Consider the following 22456-nt stretch of genomic DNA (forward strand, 5'->3'; position numbering starts at 1 on the left):
TTTGCACATATCCATTGCATTCCATTGTAGATTGTAGTTTTGCTTCTAAATACAGCTTCACTTGCTTCTAAGTGAGCTGGTCTGGCAATCTAATGTTGGGGGAAATTTTCAACCCACCACAGCCACGCTGACCACCAGAGGGTAGTCAGAGACATTTGCACCAGGGGTCCCACTGACAGGAGGCTGGAGTGAGGTGGAAAGGAGGTAACAAGGAGATCTGGTGTACAGAGAGGAGCTGCCTGACCTCAGCAGCGTAAGTGACCTCCATACCTGTGTCCCCCTGTAGACAATCAGTAGTCAATGTTTAAAGGGTTGGTGTCAAGAGGATGGGGCCAGACTCTTTTCAGTGGTGCCCAACAACAGGACAAAGGGCAATGAGCACAAACCTGAACACAGGAGGTGCCATCCTGTGGTGAGACGCTTGCCCAGGTTGCCCAGAGAGGTGGTAGGAGTCTATTTTTACCTGCTCTGGACCTGGTCTTTGGACTTTTAAGAGACATACAACCCCACCTAAGTTCATTACAGGTATTTTGCTTGCTTCTCCCACTCCAGCTCAGGCCTGTTTCTCTAGCATTCCTTTCCACATGAGTTGTGTTCTTCATTTTAGGTGTATTTTGGTTCACTTCATAGAATGCTAGCAGATGGGAAGGACTTCCAGAGATCATCAAATCACAGAATAATAGAATTGTCAGGGTTGGAAGGGACCTCCAGGATCAGCCAGTTCCAACTTCCCCCCACCATGGACAGGGACACCTCACACTGGATCTGGTTGCTCAGGGCCACATCCACCCTGGCCTTAAAAACTTCCAGGGATGAGACTTCCACCTGTTCCAGTTTCTCACCACCCTCATGGTGAGGAACTTCTTCCTAACATCCAATCTGAATCTCCCCACTTCTAGTTTTGTTCCATTCCCCCCAGTCCTATCACTCCCTGACATCCTAAGAAGTCCCTCACCAGCTTTCTTGTAGCCCCCTTCAGATAATGACTCCAATAGTGTTGGGATAAATGGAAAACCCAATGGAATACCTCTCTAATCCCATACTTTCCAAGTTCTGGGACTGCTGCCGTCAGTCTCTGGGATTTATTTACTGAGGTGAAGTTGTTCTGACCTCCAATAAGCAAGCACATCATCCTTGGCTTGCATGTTATAAAAATGATGCACAACGCTCGCGTCTAAAAGTCAGAACAAACCTTTTCCGTGGCTCTTTGTCAGCTCTACAAATGGTTGCAGTTAATCGATGCTGTAAACCTTTCCTTGGGGCACTGGTATTCAGTGGCCACACTGGGAAATGCAGTTTGAGGGCTGACATTTTAAATACCACTGGTATTAGCTAATGAAATAACTTGGGGTTTGACAATTCCCATCAGTGAAAAAAAAAAAACAAAACAAAACAAAAAAGGCGGCACAAAACTGCTGCTGCGTTAAGGCAGTTAAAAACATCTTCTGGAGCCTTGGGGGAGGGGGAAGGAAGATACTTTGTACAGAGACTATTATTTTGCAACCCTTTTCCTGCAGACACTTTTAACTCAAGCAGAGGGCTCCTGTCCCATTGGTGCAACCATGTAATTTTCAGCAGGGTTAATGGAAGGAATAGGTAGGAGCTGATGAGGGCAAATGGTGAATTCAAAATTCTTTTTTGGCTTTATTAACAGTTGCCACGCAAGTCTTGTCACGAGAGAAGCCCTGGAGACTTCTTTTCTACCTTGCCATAATGACCAATGTGGATTTAGGATTTCTCTAGGACATTTTTTTGTTTTGTTTTCTTCATTTTGTGTTTCACGGATTTGCTGTTTTGAAATCAACTAAGCTCCATCTCGGGGCTGCGCAAAGAAAAGAGTCAAAGGAAAGGAAAGCTGTCCACATAATAACAAACTGAAAATTCCACAGGGTTTTATCAGAGAATCATAGAATATCTTAGGCTGGAAGGGGCCTTTAAGAACGAGTCCAACCATTAACCCAGCACTACCAGGTCACTACTAAACCATGTCACTCAGCACCACAGCTTTGAAACATCTCCAGGGATGGGGACCCCACCACTGCCCTGGGCAGCCTGAGCCAGGCCTTGACAACCTTTTTTGGGTAAAAAAGTTCCTCATGTCCAAACTAAACCACCCCTGGCACAACTTGAGACCATTTCTTTTTGTCCCATCACTTGTTACTGGGGAGAAGGTGCCAACCCCCACCTTGCTACAGCCTCCTTTCAGGGAGTCATAGAGAATGAGAAGGTCTCTCCTCAGCCTCCTTTTCTCCAGACTAAACAACCCCAGTTCCCTCAGCTGCTCCTACCCAGCCCTGTTCCCCAGACCCTTCACCATCTTCACTGCCCTTCTTTGGACCTGTTCCAGTACCTTAGTATCCTTCTTGAAGTGAGGTGCCCGAAACTGAACCCAATATTTAAGGTGTAGCCTCACCACCTGATATTTAAATCATGAATCACTGGATAGACATTTTCTTACATAAAGAATAAAGATGAAATTCAGAATTTTTCTTACAAAAGCCTGGAAAAAAAACAACATTAAATCTATGAAGGCTATTTTCTTAGCATTTCTTGAAATTGTGGACACTGAAAAAGGGGTGATGTAGAGGAAGGATGTAAAAAGAGCACAGAGGAAAAGGCTGAGAAAAAAAAGAAACCTTCTGGGACTCTCCTCTGCCAGCACAACGCCTACTGTATCCGAGGCAAGCACATGCCCAGAGGGCACAATCCATCCTTAAGTGTATGTGACCTACTAACCAGAGTGAAGAAAAAGAGCAGGTGAACTGATTTACTGCTTTACTGAGAGAATAACTTTGGCCTCAGCAAGAGAAATTTGAAGGCAGCACTCATGCTAACGTGTGCACTGCTGCTCCCACAGGGTTCACATTCTTCAGAGCAGCCAGGTTCCCAACTGTTGAAAAGTCTGCTCCTGTGGCCAAGAAGGCCAATGGTCTCCTGGGGTGCATTAAGAACAGTGTGGCCAGCAGGACAAGGGAGGTTCTCCTTCCCCTCTACTCCACCCTAGTGAGGCCACATCTGGAGTATTGGGTCCAGTCCTGGGCTCTCCAGTTCAAGACAGACAAGGAACTACTGGAGAGAGTCCAGCAGAGGCTACAAAGACAATGAAGGGCCTGGAGCATCTCTGTGAGGAGGAAAGGCTGAGAGCCCTGGGGCTGTTTAGCCTGGAGAAGAGCAGACTGAGAAGGTATCTTCTCAATGTTCAGCAAGAGCTAAACGGTAGGGGGCAAAAGGATGGGGCCAGACTCTCATCAGTGGTGCCCGGAGGCAGGACAAGGGGCAATGGGTAAAAGCTGGAAGTCAGGAGATTCCATTGAGACAGGAGGAAAAACTTGTATGCTGTGAGGGTGCTGGAGCCCTGGAGCAGGCTGCCCAGAGAGGTTGTGGAGTCTCCTTCTCCAGAGAGATTCCAAACTCACCTGGACATTGTGATGCTGGGCAAGCTGCTATGGGTGACTCTGCTTTAGCAGGTGGGGTTGGACTGAACGATCTCCAGAGGTCCCTTCAGCCCCCACCATGCTGGGATTCTGCGAAATGTCAGCACAAAGTGATCATATTTATAAAACATACAATGATCATATTTATAAAAGGTTCCTTCAGCTTTGCTGCTGGAATGTTTGTCATTTCCATTTCTAAGCAGGTGAAAAAACATCCAAGTAATACACAAAGAATACTTTTCTGTTGCAACTTTACAAGAATCTCAGACTTTCCAAGGTTCCTTCTCAAGGATCTCCAAGTATACCATAAAGAGCAGGTGACATACAAATACTTTCTGAAAAGGAATGAAACACAGAAAAGGAATCACAGAATGTTAGGGGCTGGAAGGGACCTTGAGAGATCATCTAGTCCAGCCCCAATGAAGCTAAGGGCAACAATGGGATCTCAGGGATCTCAGCTTTGAGCTGCCAACTTTTAGCTGATTTTTATAGGATCAATGTTAAGGAGGGCAGAGGCTCTGCACCTTTTGGTAACTGGGTGGCAAACATCTGTAACACATAAACCTGCTGGTTAGTTTGGCAGCTCTTGGTCGGAGTGACTTGCCCAAGCTCATGTAGTATATCAAAAGCAAAAGCCAGAACAGGATCCTGTGTTCCACAGGTTGTTTATTCAGCCAGCTGGTAACACTTTCTTCCTGCTCCAGCTGAACCCATTTCATCATTACAACACTAGAGTTTGTTTCAGCTTTTTCTGTCACCAGCAGGTGGGGATTTACAAACCACTTTGCTCTTCACCTCTTGGTCATCCTCCTGACTTTCATCTGTGTGTTGTTTTATTTTGCTAGAGGCTTTCCCAACAGGCTGGCTTCTCTCTGAAAAGCTGGATCACCTATGGAGTGAGAAGCTGTGACCTTCTGGTGCTTGAATGGCTCTACAGACATTCTGAACTTCATTTTAAAAAGTCATTAAAATGTAGGTTTTAAAGCGTCTGAAATCCCCTCCCTACAATCTTTCGCTCTTTGGGGAGGGAGGGGAAGTGCTTCAGCCTTCAGTATTCTGGACTGCCCTCTTCAACACCTCATGGATTTTGGAGCTGGGTTATTCAGGGCTTGAAAATACTGATTGTACTTTTATGTTAGCAGCATTAGCATAGCTCAATTGTCTAAATTTTGTTCTAATATCTAGTAATCACAGACTCTCAGCATGATGGGGATTGGAAGGGACCTTGAGGATGTCCCTGCTGACTGCAGGGAGGTCAGACTAGATGACCTTTGGGGGTCCCTTCTGGCCCAGACTATTCTGTGATTCTATGGAATCTCTGGAGATCATCCAGTCCAACTCTCCCTGCTAAAGCAGTCACCCACAACAGCTTGCCCAGGATCACGATGTTCATGTGAGTTTGGAAACTCTCTGGAAAAGGAGACTCCACAACCTCTCTGGGCATCCAGCTCCAATTCTGGTACCCTCATACCAAAGAAGTTTTTCTTCCTGTTCACATGGAACCTCCTGGGTTCCTGATCTCTCAAATTCTTCTTCAGTTTGTGACTTTCATTCACTGGATGAAACTCTTCCTGTTGCTTTCTGTTTGGTTCTGCTGTCAGGTAGTGATGGCTGTTGCTATCCTAACTACTGTCCCAAGCTGGGAACTACCTCATTGTGATCTGTCTTCCTTAAAAGCTGATCTTTTTCACTTGCCACTGCTATATGTGGCAATTTGATGAATAGGTATAGATCTGCTCACTGGTGCAGAGTGGCCTCTGGTTCTTGGCTGCTTTGTTGTATTTGCCCACTGCATAGCTTGGCACTGGCCTGTATTGTTTTTTGAGTGGTGCCTTTTGTTTCCTGTGAGGCTGTGGTGAATGCAATGAGCACAGTAACACTTTTTCACCTCATCAATCTCTTTGCTTCTCTTTCACCAACTACCTGGGATAGTGTATTTCCACAGGATCACACAGTCACTAAGGTTGGAAAAGACCTTCCAAGACTGCTGAGTCCAGCTGTTAACCTAATACTGCCAAGTTCATCACTAAAGCAAGGCCCTCAGCCCCACATCTGCATGGCTTTTAAAGCTCTCCAGGGATAGGGACTCCACCACTTCCCTGAGCAGCCTGTTCCAGGCTTGACATCTCTTTCAGGAAGAAATTTTTCCTCCTGTCCAACCAAAACCTCTCCTGGTGCAATACAAAGCCATCTCCTTTTGCCCTCCTACTTTGTTACTAGGGAGAAGAGACCAACCCCCACCTGGCTCTAGCCTCTTTTCAAGGAATTGTAGAGAGCAACAAGGCCACTCCTCAGCCTCCTTTTCTCCAGACTAAACAACTCCAGTTCCCTCAGCTGCCCCTCACCAGCCCTGTTCTCCAGACCCTTCACCAGCCTCGTTGCCCTTCTCTGGGCACAGCCCAGCACCTCAATGTCCTTCTTGGAGGGGCCCAAAAGTGCATCCAGTATTTGAGGTTGTGGCTTCACCAGTGTTGAGCACTTCCCTACTCCTGCTGGCCACACTATTCCTAGTCCTGGCCAGGATGCTGGTGGCCTCTTTGGCTACCTGGGCACACACTGGCTCATACTTAGCCAACTGTTGACCAATACTCCCCAAGTCCTTTTCCACCAGGCAGGTTTCCAGTCACTCTCCCACTCTTCATGGAGCAGAGGACCCTTTACCATTTTGCCACTGCTATCAGTTGTTGGCCTGTCTTTACTTCTAATTCTTCCTTCCAGCATTTTGTGGGAACCAAGTGTGGATCTTCTCTTCTTAAATCGCCAGTGGGTGCTAAATTGTGACAAACCTGAGCACTTTGCTGTTTCCCATTACATGTCAAACAGCAGCTATGCCTACCTTCCAGGAGATTTGTCCCACCTCCAGGTGGTAATTGCTGTCTGAGGGTCACTCCTGTACTTCTCCCCGCAGTAGGAATGACAGCTGTTGTAACCACCAAACCAAGAGCGTAACACAGACAATGTTCTGTGACACAAGCCCTCAAAGGAGCTAGGAGAGACAATAACAGGAGGGAGCTGCCCAAATAACACCCTGATAGCCTACTCCCAGGTCCATCACAGGGTTATCAGCACAAGCCCAGAGGAGCACAAGGGCACAAGAGCTGGCAGGAACCCAAATCAAGGCCTCTCTAATCAGCTTTCAGACAAAGGGGCTCAGTGCCTAGGGAAGGGACACGTTATAAGATGCAAGGTAAAAGTAGTTCCAGATTGCACTGCACTAATTGTGGGATGTTCAGGGCAGGAAGCAAAGGTAGAGAATGGCTTTAGGAGTTTTGGGGAGGGACATGAGTAGGAAAATAAAGGGGTAAGCAAGTGAAAAGTTCTGCTTGCATAAACATAATGGCTAATCAGAATGCCTTTCCTCCTCACACAGATGCTCCAGGCCCCTCAGCAGCTTTGCAGCCTCTATTGGACACTCTCCAGTAGTTTCCTGTCTGTCTTGAGCTAGCAACCACAGAACTGGACCCAATACTCCAGATGTGGCCTGACTAGGGCAGAGTAGAGGGGATGGAAAATATCTCTCAGCTTCCTTACACAGCCCAGGTGGCACATGCATTTTGTGGCAGAAGCTGAATGGATGGAATTGTTCTACAACACAAAACTACAGCCACAAACTGTTACTCTTCAGGTACCCATTTTCTACATCTTAACCATTAAATGCTCTGATCTCTCAGCTCTCCTAATTCTGTGCTTCCTGAGCAGTCACCTTGCAGCTGAAACTGCTCCATACAGCTGCAGGATTTCAAGAGCAGTGCCTCACTCAACATTTTGCTTTTTGGGGTTCTTGAGCATTGATCAATGGATGTTACTTATCTCAAGGATTCCCTGTCTTCTGGGAAGCAGGCACAAAAACTGAAGTGATAGCTGGCCCTCTATCATGGTGTCAAGTTTTTAAGCGAAGACAAAAACAAGCTCATGGACAAAGAAATCTGTTGAGGACTATGGAATATACAGAAACAACATCTGGCTCAGAAAGTCCCTGAGATGAAAAAGAGTTGGATCCTGAGACAGTACTGCAGGGATGAGTCACAGACACTTGTCCTGGACTTATTCTTCCCCGAGGTTGTGTTTACAGCTGCCACTGGAGACACAATATTAGGCTAGGTGGACACTTGATCTGACAACCTTTTGGTCTCTTCTATCTCAAAGACAGGTCAGGTACAGCAGATCCATCCTCACCTTGAAGTGTTTGATGGCACTTGAGTTTGGTTTCCATCAAGATCCAGTCGAAAGCTTCACATATTGAACCTATGACTGTGTGCAGAACATGAGAGCTAATTGTTTGCAGTTTACTTTCTGATTTGCCACTTCCAGAGCAACAATAATTTCAAAGTAGTGCTTCAGTGAATGATTTACCTGCTATTTTACAATCCAGGCTGGATGAGGCTCTGGCCAGCCTGATCTAGTGTGAGGTGTCTCTGCCCATGGCAGGGGGGTTGGAACTAGATGATCCTTGTGGTCCCTTCCAACCCTGACTGATTCTATGATACCAAAGAACCTGGAACACCTCTCCTACAAGGACAGGCTGAGGGAGCTGGGCTTGTTCAGCCTGGAGAAGATCTAACAGTGATCTTCCATACCTGAAGGAGACTACAAGAAGGCTGCTGAGAGACTGTTTACAAAGGCTTGCAGTGACCAGGCCCGGGACAACAGTTTGAAATTAGAGAAGAGCAGATTTAGATTAGATGTTAGGAACGTGTTCTACACCATGACGATGGTGGAACACTGGAACAAGTTGCCCAGGGAGGTAGTTGAGGCCCCATCCTTGGAGATAGTCAAGGTGAGGCTCGACAAGGCTGTGAATAACCTGATCTAATGAAGGATGTTGCTGCTCACTGAAGGAGGCATTGGAAGGAGACCTTATTGTGGCCTTACAGTATCTGAAGGGGACTACAAGAAAGCTGGGGAGGGACTTTTTAGAGTGTCAGGTAGTGATAGGACTTGGGGAGAATGGAGCAAAAATAGAAATGGGTAGATTCAAATTGGCTGTTAGAAAGAAGTTCTTCACCATGAGAGTAGAGAGACACTGGAACAGGTTGCCCAGGGAGATGGTGGAAGTGTTTAAGGCCAGGCTGGATGTGGCTCTGAGCAACCTGCTCTAGTGTGAGGTGTCCCTGCCCATGGCAGGGGGTTGGAACTGGCTGATCCTTGAGGTCCCTTCCAACCCTGACAATTCTGTGATATCTAAGAAAACAAATTAGGACTTTCAGTAGACACAAGTCAATGGGAATGGGTAAATAAAAAATGCCAAAAGCTACAAATAATTTTGCTCTGCTTTGTTTAATGATAAAAGTGAACAAAATTCTAGATCACTACTTTCTTACTCATTATTGCTCAAGCAAAACTTGCTTGCTGGCATCTGTGTTGATGCCTTCCTGAGTGAGAATGTCCCTGCTGATGATCTTTGGAGGTCCCTTCCAACTCAAACCATTCCATGATTATATAGTTCTATGATTCTATGAAATTTCTGGGATTCTTTTTTCCTTTAAATAATAACAATGAAAAAAATAATGAATGGGCAAAGAAGTAAAAGTACTGAAGATGGTGCCAATACACTAACTATACACTTAAGTTTAGACTGCCTGCTCATTTAAGCACAAGATGATACAGAATAAGGTCAGGGGAAAATCATCCTAAACACATCCCCTAAGATATCTGAGATATCCAATGACAGCAGAGCCCTGTTTATTCAAAATACTTTGGGAACATCAAAACATTTGGATAAACAGGGCTTCAAATAATTGAGGGAGTTATTGTATAAGTAATTCACACCAGGGGGACATAACCTAGATTCAAAGGAGGGAGTTTCAGATCAAAGGGGTACAGATAAATGGGATTTTGCTCTATATGAACAAATAAAATCAACAGCATTTGGTTAATCAGGAATCAAGAAATGCCCAAACATTTTTTTTTTCAAAAACATAAAAGGTCAAAACTCTTGCAGTAGAGGCCATATAGAAGATGATTTCTGGGGAATCAAAATAACAACTAAATGAGAACAAAATTGTGGGTTTCTTTTTTCTGTGCATGGGGGCTTTTTTGTTTTCTTTGTTTGATTAGTTTCTTGGGTTTCAAGGTTTCTCTTAAATTCACTAGTCTGCCAGTCAGGGTTGTAAGAAATTTTCCCAGTGTTTTCATCTTATTCCACCTGTGACACTGACACATATTTTGTCAAGCAAGGTGGGGATTTGCAACATCTGTGGTTCTGTGACTCATTTTCCCCAATGCCCAGTGGAAGCACAGTGTAAAATACACAAGTTGGGTCTTGGATGGACAATATTGTCTGGTTGCTCGTCTTTCTATTAATACCATGACCCAGACATAGTTTATCTACATATAGACATCATAATCCCCTATTAGATGCCCTTTAAAATACAAATCTTGGGATTAAAAAAAAGCTATTATGTGTAAAGATCCCTGCTGTTATTCACACCCTGCATTGTTAATATGGTGAGGTGGATGATTTGCTAATTTAGGCATCTAAACAGTCTTCCTTTTTCTGGAAGCTGTGTTCACTTTCCAGTAATTCACTATTGCCATTATTGCCTCTACAAGGATCTTTTAATAGTGCTAGTGGCAGAGGAAGAGACAGAATCATCAGCTACAACTCCCTGAAAGAAGGTTGGAGCCAGGTGGGGGGCTGGGGGTCAGTCTCCTCTCCCTAGTAACGGGTGATAGGATGACAAAAAATGGCCTCAGGTTGCACCAAAGGAGGTATAGGTTGGACATTAGAAGAAACTTCTAGAAGAGCCTTCACTGAAAGGGTTCTCAAAAGCTGGAACAGGCTCTTCAAGCAGGTGGAGGTCTTTAAGGGACATGGAGATGTGCTGAGGGACATGGTTGAGCACCAGAATTTGGCAGAGTTACATAATAGTTGGACTTGCTGATATTAAAGGTCTTTGTCAACCAAAAGAATTCTAAGATTTAGAGGGGAGCTAAACGTCTGAAAACACAACATGTTCTGATTCCTTCAACACCTGATTTCTGTGGCCAAAAACCCAGCCAGGAGTGCATGTCTAAGGGTGTTTGGACCTCCAATACCTCTAATCCTGACTCATAAGCCACAGGGAAAGGAAGGTTCCAGAGGAATGGTTTGTGTAGAAGGTGTCTTCTACCTCAAGCTTCAGAGACATGTTTTCAACTGTATTGCAAGACATACCAGACTGACCTCTTGAATCCCTGACGTTTCCAGGCCTCGTAGTTGGGTCTTTGAGCCCTCAGGTCTGTCTGCATGTAGGTCCAAGCCCTGGAGCAGGTTCCCCTCGCCCGGAAGGGGTCACAGGTCCCAGCCCTAGAGCAGGTTCCCCTCAACCGGAGGGGGTCACGGGTCCCAGCCCTGGAGCAGGTTCCCCTCACCCGGAGGGGGCTCACGGGTCCCAGCCATGGAGCAGGTTCCCCTCACCCGGAGGGGGCTCACGGGTCCCAGCCCTAGAACAGGATCCCCTCACCCGCAGGGGACTCGCGGGTCCCAGCCCTGGAGCAGCGTCCCCTCACCTGGGGCAGGCTCGCTTCGCACCACGACCAAGCTGTGCCTCACCCCTTAGCCGTAGCAGCCCCCATTTAGCCTCGGTCCTAAGCGCGGCCCCCGCACCTCTCTACAGGGGCCTAGCCCCCTCCTCGCCACTTCAGGCGCCAGGAGCGGTGCTTGTCCGTGTCCGGGGCTGCCAGCAGGGAGGGCTGCGGGCAGGGCTGCTGCCGCCTCTCTCCTCCTTGGCTGCGGTCCCGCGGCCCGGCCGGGGGCTGCCGGGCACAGGGAAGGGAGCGCAGCATAGGAAAAGGACGGGCACGCGGGGAAGCGAAGAGCGGCCCCAGCTCTTGCAGCGTCTTCCCCAGCTGCCGTCGATTACCTCCCTGATGGGTGCGCGGCTGCGAGCCCAGGTGCAGGCGCCGGGAGCAGGTGGGAGTGGAGCAAAGATAGAAAAGGAGGAGCAGCTGTGGGGGAAGAACAAAACTTAATGGAAGATTTGGAGCAAGAAGCTTGGTGAAATGGCGGTTTGGAGGTGAGTTTAATGGGGAAGAAAAGGGAAATCCCGGCGTGAGTAGAGGCTGTCGTTTGGGCAGGGAAGGCGTGAGGGGGTTCCATGGGGTGAGGACTGGAGGGGGAACAGGAGGACGGGGATGGTTTGGCGTGTTTGCTGTCACGTTGCACAGTCTAGAAGGAGTAAAGGTGAGTTACAAAGAGCGAAGCTGAGGAAGATCAAAGCAAGAGTTGGGGAGTGGTTTGCCGAGGAGACAGGAGGATAGCTTCGAATTGGTTTAAGACTTCAGTCCACTGGCAATGGTTGCCTCCTACCTCCTTGTCTTGTTAATCCCTCTGCAACCTGTCGGGGAGAGTTGTGCTGTTTGTAATACAGGTAAGAGCCAGCTTCTGGTTTTATTCCAATTTACATCAGCGGCTGATGTCTGTGGATAAAGAATCCTCTACCACAAAACATATGAAAACCTCAAAAGTTAATTTCTCTCTTGAAAAACAAACTCAAACCGAACCTGAGATAGTCTTCTCAGTGAGCAGCAGATAATGATAAAGCTTGTTCAAGTTTTGTTCTCCCGTTATTCTCCCATTCCTTTACAAGCTTCTGAAGGCTTCCTCCTCTGATTGAAGAATCCTTGCTGTGTGTTGTGTCTCAGCTGCAATTTGATAAGAATATCTTGACCAGTTTTCTGTCTGGAGTGGAGCAGTGAGAAGAAGGTAAAAATGCAGCTTGTGTGTGATAATGGTTTCAGTTTAATAGTCCTAGGGTCTGGCTGAAACTATTGTCCTTCCTGGATTCAGGACCATACATAAGGCTTGTGTCTAATTTGGAGCATAGCTGCAGAATCTTTTACTTTACTCAACTCCCGAAGCTCTTAAGGTTAAATGTGAAGTACTTGGGCAAAAATAGTGGAAGTTTTCTTGCACTGCAAGTATGGGGCTCCTGGAGCTGTGAATCAGTTCCCATTACCATCTAATCCCTGGATTTTCTGCAGTGTTCCTAATTAAGATAGCAGCTATGCCATTTTTGAGCTGTTCATCTGAGGACCTGAATTCTGTTTGCTCCCATCAAACTCAAAAGCAGGTCTGTTTCTTTGAGTTCAGTGATTATAAGATTGGCTCTGTTTCTTTCCTATATTTTTTTCTCTTTACCCCACCCCCTTAAGGCTTTCTTTAAAGGGTAGAACACACAGAAGATTTGGGTGCCCTGGAATCAAACAGAATCAATGAATTTCTCAAGCTCATGTTCAGAAGTAGTTTTGGTTTTTCTTTTTTCTTCTTCCTTTCTTATTTCCTGCCACAATCTCAGCCTCTTTGAATGCTCTGATAGCGGAATGTAATTCAGTGTGTGTGGGGGCGGGAGGGAGCAGTGTGTGTGCTTAGGTCTTAAAATAATATCAACATTAAGGTAGATTTAATTATGCTTTATCAAGAGAGTGGTAAACTTGGGTGTTTGCTGTTGCCATTGATCATGATGCTGTGTAGCAGGCAGAGGCAGTAGCTGCTGCTGCTGATGGAAAAGAAAAGGTAGTGGAAGGAGGAGGGGAGAAGGAGGTGGGTGAGGAGGAGATTGGCTGCTCCTCATGTCAGTCAGAGCTGCGGGCCCCGGCTCTTCCGCTGCTCCAGCTCTGGCTCTCCCTTGAACAGCTCCTAGAGAGAACAAGGCGTGCGGAGCTCGGATCACCAGCATCATGCTCCTTGGGCTTGGATCGTAGATCCCCTCCCTCTTTGAACATTAAAAGAACTCCTTCGGCCATCAGCGTCCCAGGCAGACCCAGCGAGAAAACACACACGTGAGAGAGAGAGGACAGAAAGAGGAGGAAGAGAAAAAAAAATCTGCAACCAAGTGGACTAAAGCAAAGAAAAAGAGTGCTTTGCTTGCACAGCTGCAAAGTGGGAATTTAAAGACCTGCAGAGAGAGAGATTCCAGCTCATCAGCACATACACATTGCAGAATTACAGATCCAGGTAGAAATGACATCAACAGGGAAAGAAGGCAGCGGAGCTCAACATGCACAATATGTTGGACCCTATCGTTTGGAGAAAACCCTAGGAAAAGGACAGACAGGTTGGTTCCTTCGCAGCAGCACCGGCGCTAGGGGGAAGGTGCTGGAGCAGCCACTGAGCTGTTGGGGATGGGATATTCCAGGGTTCAGGTTTTCCCATTTGCTGCTTTAGTGGAGATGCTATTCGCAGGGGATTTTTTTTTTTTGCCTTTATTTATTTTTAGGTTTCATTTTAATTATTTCTTTTCTTCCTTTTCTTTTAATTCCCGTTTTGTCAGAAAAAAAATCCCAAACAACAACAAAACCCAGGATGCTTTATGTTCATTACTCCTGCTAATGGGTGTTGTTCTGCTGACAGCCAGAGTGGATGCAGAGGCAAAAAAAGAAAAAATAGATGGTCGTCTGGTGGTGAAATTTTCACATCAATTTCTTCACTGCCCTACTTCAGAGCATTTTAAATTTTTTAATCAAATTATACTGAAATGAAAGGTTCACATCCTGTAGTACCGAGGAGGTGGTGGTGGTGGTAGTGGGGGAGTCACCAGCAGTATTTCATGACATCATGATTGAAAAGGGTGTAGTCCTTGAGGTGCAGTTGGGGGGGTTGGAAATCTGTGCAGTATGTCTGTGGCACTGACTGCTGTGGGTATTTAGCAAATATGGATGGATGGGCTTGGTGGTTTTTGTGGGTAGGGTCTGAAAAGAAAAAAAAAAACAACAGAGGCTGGGCAGCAGAATTCATTCTGGTTGTGCTGTGTTTTTGTAGGAGGGATCGGATTGGGGGGAGTGGGGGGGAGGGGAGGTTATTTAATTATTTTTCTTAAAGCTTGTTTATGAAACTCACCCCCAGCAGATTTTCCTGAATGGAACAATGGTAAGAAATATTAAAAAAAAAAAAAAAAGGAAACAGAGTGGAGGGAATTAGAAGAGAGCAGGTGCTTCTGCCCTACATGACATAATTAGATCCACTAAACGCGTTCAAGATCTGGACTTACTGTTGCTTGCTTGGGTAGCAGATTCACTTCAAGGGCAGGAGAGCATTATTTGGAAGAAAAACCCTTCAGAAGAAGTCCAAATGTCTGCTTTATTGAATTTTTTAATTTCTTTTTTTTAAATGATTGAATTTTTTTTTTTTCACTGACAAGTGGCATAAGCAATGGCAGCTGACAAATTCATCGGGTTAGGAGCCCCCTGAAAGTGGATTGAGATGCGAGATTCTTTAGGGAAAGGGGAAGATCAGCTCTAGGGGGGCTTCTTTGGGCATGTGGGTGTTAAGTGTTGTTCATTATGGTGGGACAATAAAACATGATGCATTGTGGTGTATTTTTTTTTTTATAACCCAGCCGAGCTTTGCCCATCTGTTGTCTAAAGGATTTAATAGGCGTTTCCATCCCCAGCTGCTGCCTCTGCTCTGCCTGCTTCCTTACTGCCCTGCGTGGCAGCAGCTCTGCAGTCCGCAATTTTCTTAGGGACACAGTCAAAATCCAGATCTTTCTCTGTAAGAAGCAATGCTCTTCTGAGATGATTGATTATAAACCCCCCTCCCCTCCTTCCCCTCCTCTTCACAACCCCATAGCAACCGTTCAGAGGCAGGGATGAAGATGACATTGTCTTCTAGTGGAAGTGACTTTTATTTATATTTCATTTTTTCCCTCTCAAATCTCTTCAGTGTATCAGTTGCTGAAGGTAGCTCTCTGTCACTGTTTTGGTTACCACCTTTATTCTTTGCATAGCTTCAGAAGCCCTTACTTCTGCAGCTGTATTCTTACCCAGGTATGGTCTGAGGATGATAACGAACATCCTCTACCAAAAAAATGCAGTGTGCTGGTAATAAAACTGCCCTATTTCTTCTGGCATTCCTTTCCTGGATACTCCAGGTGATCAAAGAGCCAGCTGTAGACAACAAATTAATATTTGTCTTCATCACCGTTTCCTTTTTCCCTCACTCTCCCCTTCTCAGCACCCCTCCCTCCCCTTTAAATACAATTATGCCTGAGATTCCTGAAAATACAGTTGCATTAACCTTTTGCTCCATGTCTTGTAGCCTGATGTTGTGGTCCTAAAGGGTTATCTGCAGCTTTGGTTATTTTTTGTCTCTCTGCTAATCTTCCTATCTTTCTCCTAAGTGATTAGAGATGTGGGGGTGGAGAGAGAAGAGGATGTATTTAGAGGCTTGCTGCTGTTGGCCTCTGCAGTTATTCAGCCAGCTGGACAAGGGTGAAAGTTTCCTTTTGCAGCTTTACCATATAACCCATCTTTAGCAAAGCCTCTGCTGTTTGCATACATGGATGCACACAAAATGCACAGTGCATGGTGTCATAGAAGCTGGGGGGAGGGAGGGGAACAGAGGAAGAGAAATCTCAAAAGTAGCTGATGTCAGCCTGTGTCTTCCTTGCTATACCCACCCTTGGTGAGGGGAGTAATGCACTGGGGTGAAATCTCACTCGGTATTAAAAACACACACAGCTAAATATGGAAAGATGCCTTCTGGTCTTCTCGCATTTTCTGTGCTAATCACATTTGGGAGCAGGCAGGATGGCATGAGTAGTGTGTGTGGTACGTAGCTAGTCTTCCTCCTGCTCGTCTTGGAGGGGGAACAGGCAACCCTGCAGTGTTTTAGGGGAGAGGGCAGCAAGTGCAGTATGCAAGGCCTGGTTCACCACAGTGTTGTCATGGCGTGGAACTTTGAATTTGGGTTGCAGTGGCATATGGCTGAAGTGATGGTACTCATTCCTTTAGAGCTTGCTTTAAAGCTTGGAAGATTAGGAGATAATGAATTGGAATGTGTGTGTATATATATATATTTTTTTTTTTTTTTTTTTCCCCCCAAGGGGTTGGGGAAAGTGAGGACTAAAATCTGGCAGAATGTAATGCAGGCTAGAATGGAAGTGTAAGTTATGTTGCGAAGTCCTGTTTGTTTTACAGTGTTCTTCATGGTTTTGGTTTTTTTTCATTATGAATAAAAAACAATTCTGGACTTTAAAGTTATTTCAGACATGAAGGTCCAGCTTTGCTCCCAGATATATTAATATGTGCTGCAAATGTGTTAATCACTCTTTTTAGCTTTTGCTGAGATCAAAAGATAGGGGTTTGGAGCAGGAGCATGGGTTTGTAGCTCAGGGCAGACTTGGAAATGGTGCCTTGGGGGAGAACTTACTGTTAAGTATAAAACTCCATGGCTTTTTCTATTAAGTTCTCAGTGATTGACACCCAAATAGCTGAAAAGAAAATGCTTACCAACAGCAGCCCACTGGTCCCTGCAGAAAGGGCCAGCATCTGGGACATCAGTGGAACCTGGTGATATCTGGCTGTGGGCAAGACAGACAGGAAAAAGGGTTCACCTCAAATTGGAGGGTAATGACCATTGCTGAAAGTCTTGATTAGAATTCAGATGTGGGGTATGCAGAATTGGTCCTGAGCAGCCTTTTGTGCTGGTGCATTGAGCTTGCTGGTGCCACAAGGACAGGATCAGGGCCTCTGACTTGGAGAAGGTGGGCAAGGGCTGCATGGGGCAGTGCTGAAAAATGTCTGTGCTTCACTCTCTGCTGGGGAATGGTGGAGGAATGAAGGGAGATCCTTTGCCTGTGAATTTAGGATATCATTCGAGTGCTGAAGTAAGGTGGTTTGCTTTTGTAATGCCTTGAATTCAGAGCACCTCTTGTTTGCTGCAGCAGGAGGAGCAGCTTGTGGAATCAGTATTTGATTTTTGCAAGAGTACAAGCAGCAGCTTAGTTTTCATTATTGTGCTAAAAATTGTGTTTTAGAGAGTTGTAAGCATAAAAGATCGTTGAGATACATGCACATGGCGTGAGGGGAAAGGTTGGGTTGGGTTGGCCAAGTTTCCTTGGTAGATACTTCTACAGTTAATTATAGGAGGGTTTTATTGTAATTAACAGTAATGAACAAAGGATGTCAGAGTAACACAGGTGGAAACAGCATGCCTTGAGAAGCCCCAGTCATACCTGATCATGAAGGACTGGTTTAGTTTTGGGTCAAACACAACTTGCCTTCATTTGCCATTAATCCTGCATGAAATAAGCTTCTTGCGTTTTCTTTACTGGTTTTTGGTTGGTTGGTTTTGGTTTTAATTTCCTACATATCTTTTTCTCTGTCTATCATTTCCCCTCATTAATCCCTGTTTCACCCTTGAAACTCTTAAAAAGTGTTTCAGAGTGACTGAACTGAGTATTTGTTAATGAGTGTGAAGATGTGGAACTGCAGCATTTCCTGTGAAGGGCTTCAGTGTTGTGGAGGGTTTCCTTGTGTTTTCATCTGACAGTCTCTCTGTGGCTTCAGCATCACTCTCTGCTGTGGCACCAATTCATGTCTGGTTGAAATTTCCTGTATGCTGCTTTGTCTCCAAGCAATAAGACGTTGGCTGGAAGTGGGAGTTCTCCTGTTCACTTGAAGCTAAACTTGATGGAAAAATGTCATGTTGCTGATCCATTTTGTCTTGTTCCTTTCATTCTGTTATAAGCTCATTTCTGCAGGCATTCGGTACAAAGAATCCTGCTTGGCACTCAGGGCACCTGGACCTTCACAAAAAAAGTGTGTGTGGGTCCCTTTTCTACACTGTATACCTTATAACTTAGGGCTGCTTAGGTGGATAACAAGTTCCTTCTATCTGAGCCAGCAGTGAGGTGTTCAGCAGTATGCTGGAGGGTTATGTAAGAGCAGGGATCGTGCATTTGGGACTCGGTGAATCTGGGAGCCTTTTATTCAGTGAGAGCTTAAACAGGATGTTTCTTAACCACCTGTTTCCATGACACTGGCAGAAACTGAAATGTGTTAGTGAATTTTTTTTTGTTGTTTTGTTTTCATTTGTCTTTGTCAAATTTAGATGAAATGGAAAGCTTCAGTTCTGTTGGAGGAGTGTTTGGTAGCCAGTGTGATCTCAGAAGCCTGGTTTCCTTAAGTAGGTTACACAAAGTTTATCCTTTCCATTCATACTGCTAGAATATGTATATATATACATACTTAATCTGAACTAGTATGTTGGATCTAGAGAGAAGCTGAAGAGTGCAGCTCTCTTCTGTTCAGCTGTCTAGGTGAATGCATTGTTACAGAGGTGTGAATCATTGTTGTCCCCCCATGTCCTTTCTAAACAAGCAACAAACCATTATATCTTCCCTTGATGATTTCATGTATATTTAATTTTATTTTTCTTTAAAAAGTTTTTTTTCAGAACATTGAATCTACCTCCTTTGTCCTCATACTCTGTGAAGACAAATTGTTAATTAGGGATCAGAGGCAAATAAAATATTGCACACAATTCTGTGGGTAGTAGAGGTCTTAAGCATGAAGTTTTGCCAGGAAAGGTTATGTCATAGTGACTGAGACTTAATGGATTGTCAAGTGTGTCAAGTGATGGTTATGGGTTCTGAAAGCTTTATGTACCTTTCATCTGATTGTTCAGGAGTGCTGTTTGCCTGCATCACTGACTGAAGTAAACTATGATGGAGTCATAGAATCATAGACTGGTTCTAGTTTGAAGGGACCTTTTAAAGGTCATCTAGTTTCAACCCTTCCTTGCATAAGCAGGTAGGTTAGAGCCCCAAACAACCTGATCTGGAATCTTGGCAGGGGTTGAGGCATCTACCTACCACCTCTCTGGTGGTACCTGGGACAGGCTCTCACCACCATGTATGTCAAACATTTCTTCCTTCTCCCCAGTCTGGATTTCCCTCATTTAGTTTAAACCTTTACCCCTTGTCCTGCTGCAACAGGCCCTGCTCAAAAGTCTGTCCCCAGCTTTCTGCTCAGCCCCTTGTAGCACTGAAAGGCCACCAGAAGGTCTCCCCAGAGTCATCTTTTCTCCAGGCTGTACAACCTCAACTCTCAGCCTGGCTTCACAGCAAAGGGCTTCCAGCCCTCCCATCATTGCTGTGGCTTCCTCTGGCCCTGCTCCAACAGATCCCTGTCTGTGCTGAGCACTCCAGAGCTGGCCCCATCACTGCAGGTGGGGTCTCAGCAGAGGGGCAGAATCCCCTCCCTGCCCCTGCTGCCCACACTGCTGGGGATCAGCCCAGGACATGGTTGTTGGTTCTGGGCTGTTTCCCCATTATCCTTAATTTTGAGCAGTGAAGTGAAGAAACAGTCTGCTTGGTGTGTTTTGTTCCTCATGCTCTAGTGGATTACTAAACTATGCTCTTTTTTTGTTTGTTTGTTTGCATAAGAATTGTGCAAAGTATTACAGAATCAGAATTGTTTTGGTTGGAACTGACCAGGCCACATGTCTGAACTGCAGTTTAGATATCCTTTTTATGACCTTCACTCCTTTAAGCAAACTCCTGTTTGCTAAGTACAGTAAAAATGTGTTTTGGCTTTCATCCTTCTGCAGACTTTGTAGGGACAGACCATTTTTGTAGTCTTTTACCCCAGTGTCATAGAATCATTGTAGAATGGCTTCAGTTGGAAGGGACCTCAGAGATCATCTACTCCAACCTCCCTGCCACAGGCAGGGACATCTTTCAGCTAGACTTGGCTGCCCAAGGCCTCATCCAGCCTGGCCCTGAACACCCGCAGGGAAGAAGGCATTCACAGCCTCCCTGAGCAACCTGTTCCAGAGTCTCACCACCCTTGTACTGAAGATTTCTTCCTAAGATCCAGTCTAAACCTACTTTCCCTCAGCTTCAAACCTTGTCCTGTCTCTAGACACCCTTATGAAAAGTCCCTCTCCAGCCTTCTTGTAGGGTGCCATCAGGTATTGGAAGGCAGCTCTAAGGTCCCCTGGAGTCTTCTCCTCTTCAGGAGCAACAACCCCAGCTCCCTCAGTCTGTCCTCATAGAGGTGCTCCAGCCCTTGGATCATCTTTGTGGCTCTTCTTTGGGCTCCCTCCAGCAGCTCTGTGTCCTTATGAAGTAGCACAATTATGATGAACTTGTTGAAAGAGGAACAGGCTCTGAATGATTTGTTTTCCTTTGCAAAATGCAGTGAGCTTCCTTACCCAAGAGCTTTTCAGATGCTGAATGTCAGATGAGTGGGACTGTATGACTGCTTCTGTATAGCTATGTTTAGTCATCAGCAGGAACTATGGAAGCAGTGATGTCACCAATAGAGATCTTGTACTGCTCAAGCACTTTGCTGCTTTCTGTCACTGCTCTAATGTCACTTTGTGCCACCACAGTGGAAGGACTGCATTGGGGTGGTGAGAGAGGGTGGAGGAATTAAAAAAGCCTCTTCATAGAAATTACTTCTTGAGAGGAATTTTTTCTCATCTCAAAAAAGCTGTGCTACCAGGAGAAGAGCAAATGTAGCATTTGAAATGGGTTCTTACAGTCCTAGAAATTTTTAGGCTGGGGAAGACTTTTCAGATCATCAAGTCTAACCATTAATCCAACACTACCAAGTATACTGCTAAACCATGTCCCTCAGCACCACATCTACATGGCTTTTAAACACCTCCAGGGAAGCAGATTCCACCACTTCCCTGGGCAGCCTGTTCCAGGCCTTGACAATCCTTTCAGTGTAGAAATTTTCCTAAAGCTCATCCTAAACCTCCTCTGGCATAACTTGAGGCTGTTTCCTCTTGTCCTGTTACTAGGGAGATCAGCCCCAACCTGGCTCCAACCTCCTTTCAGGGAGGTATAGAGAGTGAGAAGGATTCCCCTCAGCCTCCTTTTCTCTAGGCTAAATAACCCAGTTCCCTCAGGTGCTCCACACCCACCCTGTTCTCCAGATCTTTCCCTAGCTTTGTGGCCCTTCTCTGGACCAGCTCCAGCACCTCAATGTCCTTCTTGGAGTGAGGGGTCCAAAACCAAACCTAGGATTCCAGGTGCAGTCTCATTAGTGCTGAGTACAGGGGATGATGACCTGCAGTCTTGCAAGGACTTTTGTAGACTGAGTAGAGCAGCCAGTGTAAGTTTTGGATTCTCCAAGGCTATGATCTTTTTCTGTTTAAGTTTACTCCATATATTATATTTTGGGAAGCATTTAATGCTTAGAAGGTGAAACAGTAATTGCAATGGCAGTAATAAATGTTGATACCTTCCTCAAAACTTGTAGGTAGGCATATAGAACAAATGGTGGTGGTGAGAGAATTCCAGCTTTCAGGAGGAATTTGAAAGGAAATTGGGAAGTAATGCCCTCTGAAGCAAGAGACTTTGCATGAGGAATGTATTGTGCACACAGGAGAACAGTCAAAATAGGAGGTCGAAGTCAGGATGGAGAAGAGAAGGCTCTGGGGAGGCCTTATAACTAGATTTCAATATCTGAAGTAGACCTACAGGAAGGCTGGGAAGAGACTGTTTAGAAGGGCCTGTGGTGATCGGAGGAGGGGCAATGGTTTGAAACTGGAGTGGGATAGATTTAGGTTGGACATCAGGAGAAAGTTCTGCACGATGAAAAGGGTGAAATACTGGAACAGGTTGTCCAGGGGTATGATTGAGGCCCTGTGCCTGCAGACATTCAAGATCAGACTCTCTGTGGCCCTGGGCAGCCTGCTCTAGTCGGAGGTGTCCCTGCTGACTGCAAGGGTATTGGACAAGATGACCCTTGAGGGTCCCTTCCAACCTGATGCAATCTGTGAATCAAGGCAGAGGCACAAATGAATGCTCTGAGTGCTGCTCTTCAAATGTGGAGATGCTGGCAATTGCCCTTGTAAAGTCAGTCAGTGTTCTAGGCTGAGCTGACTTCAGTAGAAAGCTCATCAAGCCTATGATGGAGAGGGACAGGTGGAAGCTTTGTGCTTGTTGTGGATTGTTGTATTAAGAAACATCGCAAAGAAATTCTCCAGGTTTGTTTTAAACAACCCCAAGATGTTTAGCAATCCTAGTCAATAGTGCTGCTCATTCTGGGGAATGTGAGGAGCTTGTTCCATTTTCAGTTCATGCATAAACAGGAACGTTTCTCTACAAAACATCCACCCTGCTCTGCAGAGTAACGTGAATAATTTGTTGTAAAGAGTGTTCCTAATGAACTTGAACCTGCTTCATGTGCAGAGTCTCTAAGTATGCACTGATTTCCTTTTAGCTCCTGATTTGGTTTAGGTTTTCTGGCAATCAACGGTTTGTATCTCCTTTCCCCAACTCCCTTTACCTCACTTAAGG

At 45.5% G+C, this 22456-nt stretch overlaps 1 protein-coding gene across 1 annotated transcript in view; it reads left to right on the forward strand.

Annotated features, from left to right (window-relative positions):
• The first annotated feature begins 13377 nt into the window (after positions 1-13377).
• The window catches only part of BRSK2 (BR serine/threonine kinase 2), a 387342-nt gene continuing 378263 nt past the window's right edge, over positions 13378-22456 (forward strand). Inside the window, exon 1 of the mRNA XM_054390340.1 lies at positions 13378-13471. Coding sequence (XP_054246315.1) covers positions 13378-13471 — 94 coding nt within the window. The remainder of the gene's footprint in view (positions 13472-22456) is intronic.

The sequence above is a fragment of the Indicator indicator genome, chromosome 21, assembly GCF_027791375.1.
Source record: "Indicator indicator isolate 239-I01 chromosome 21, UM_Iind_1.1, whole genome shotgun sequence".
Classification (NCBI taxonomy): domain Eukaryota; kingdom Metazoa; phylum Chordata; class Aves; order Piciformes; family Indicatoridae; genus Indicator; species Indicator indicator.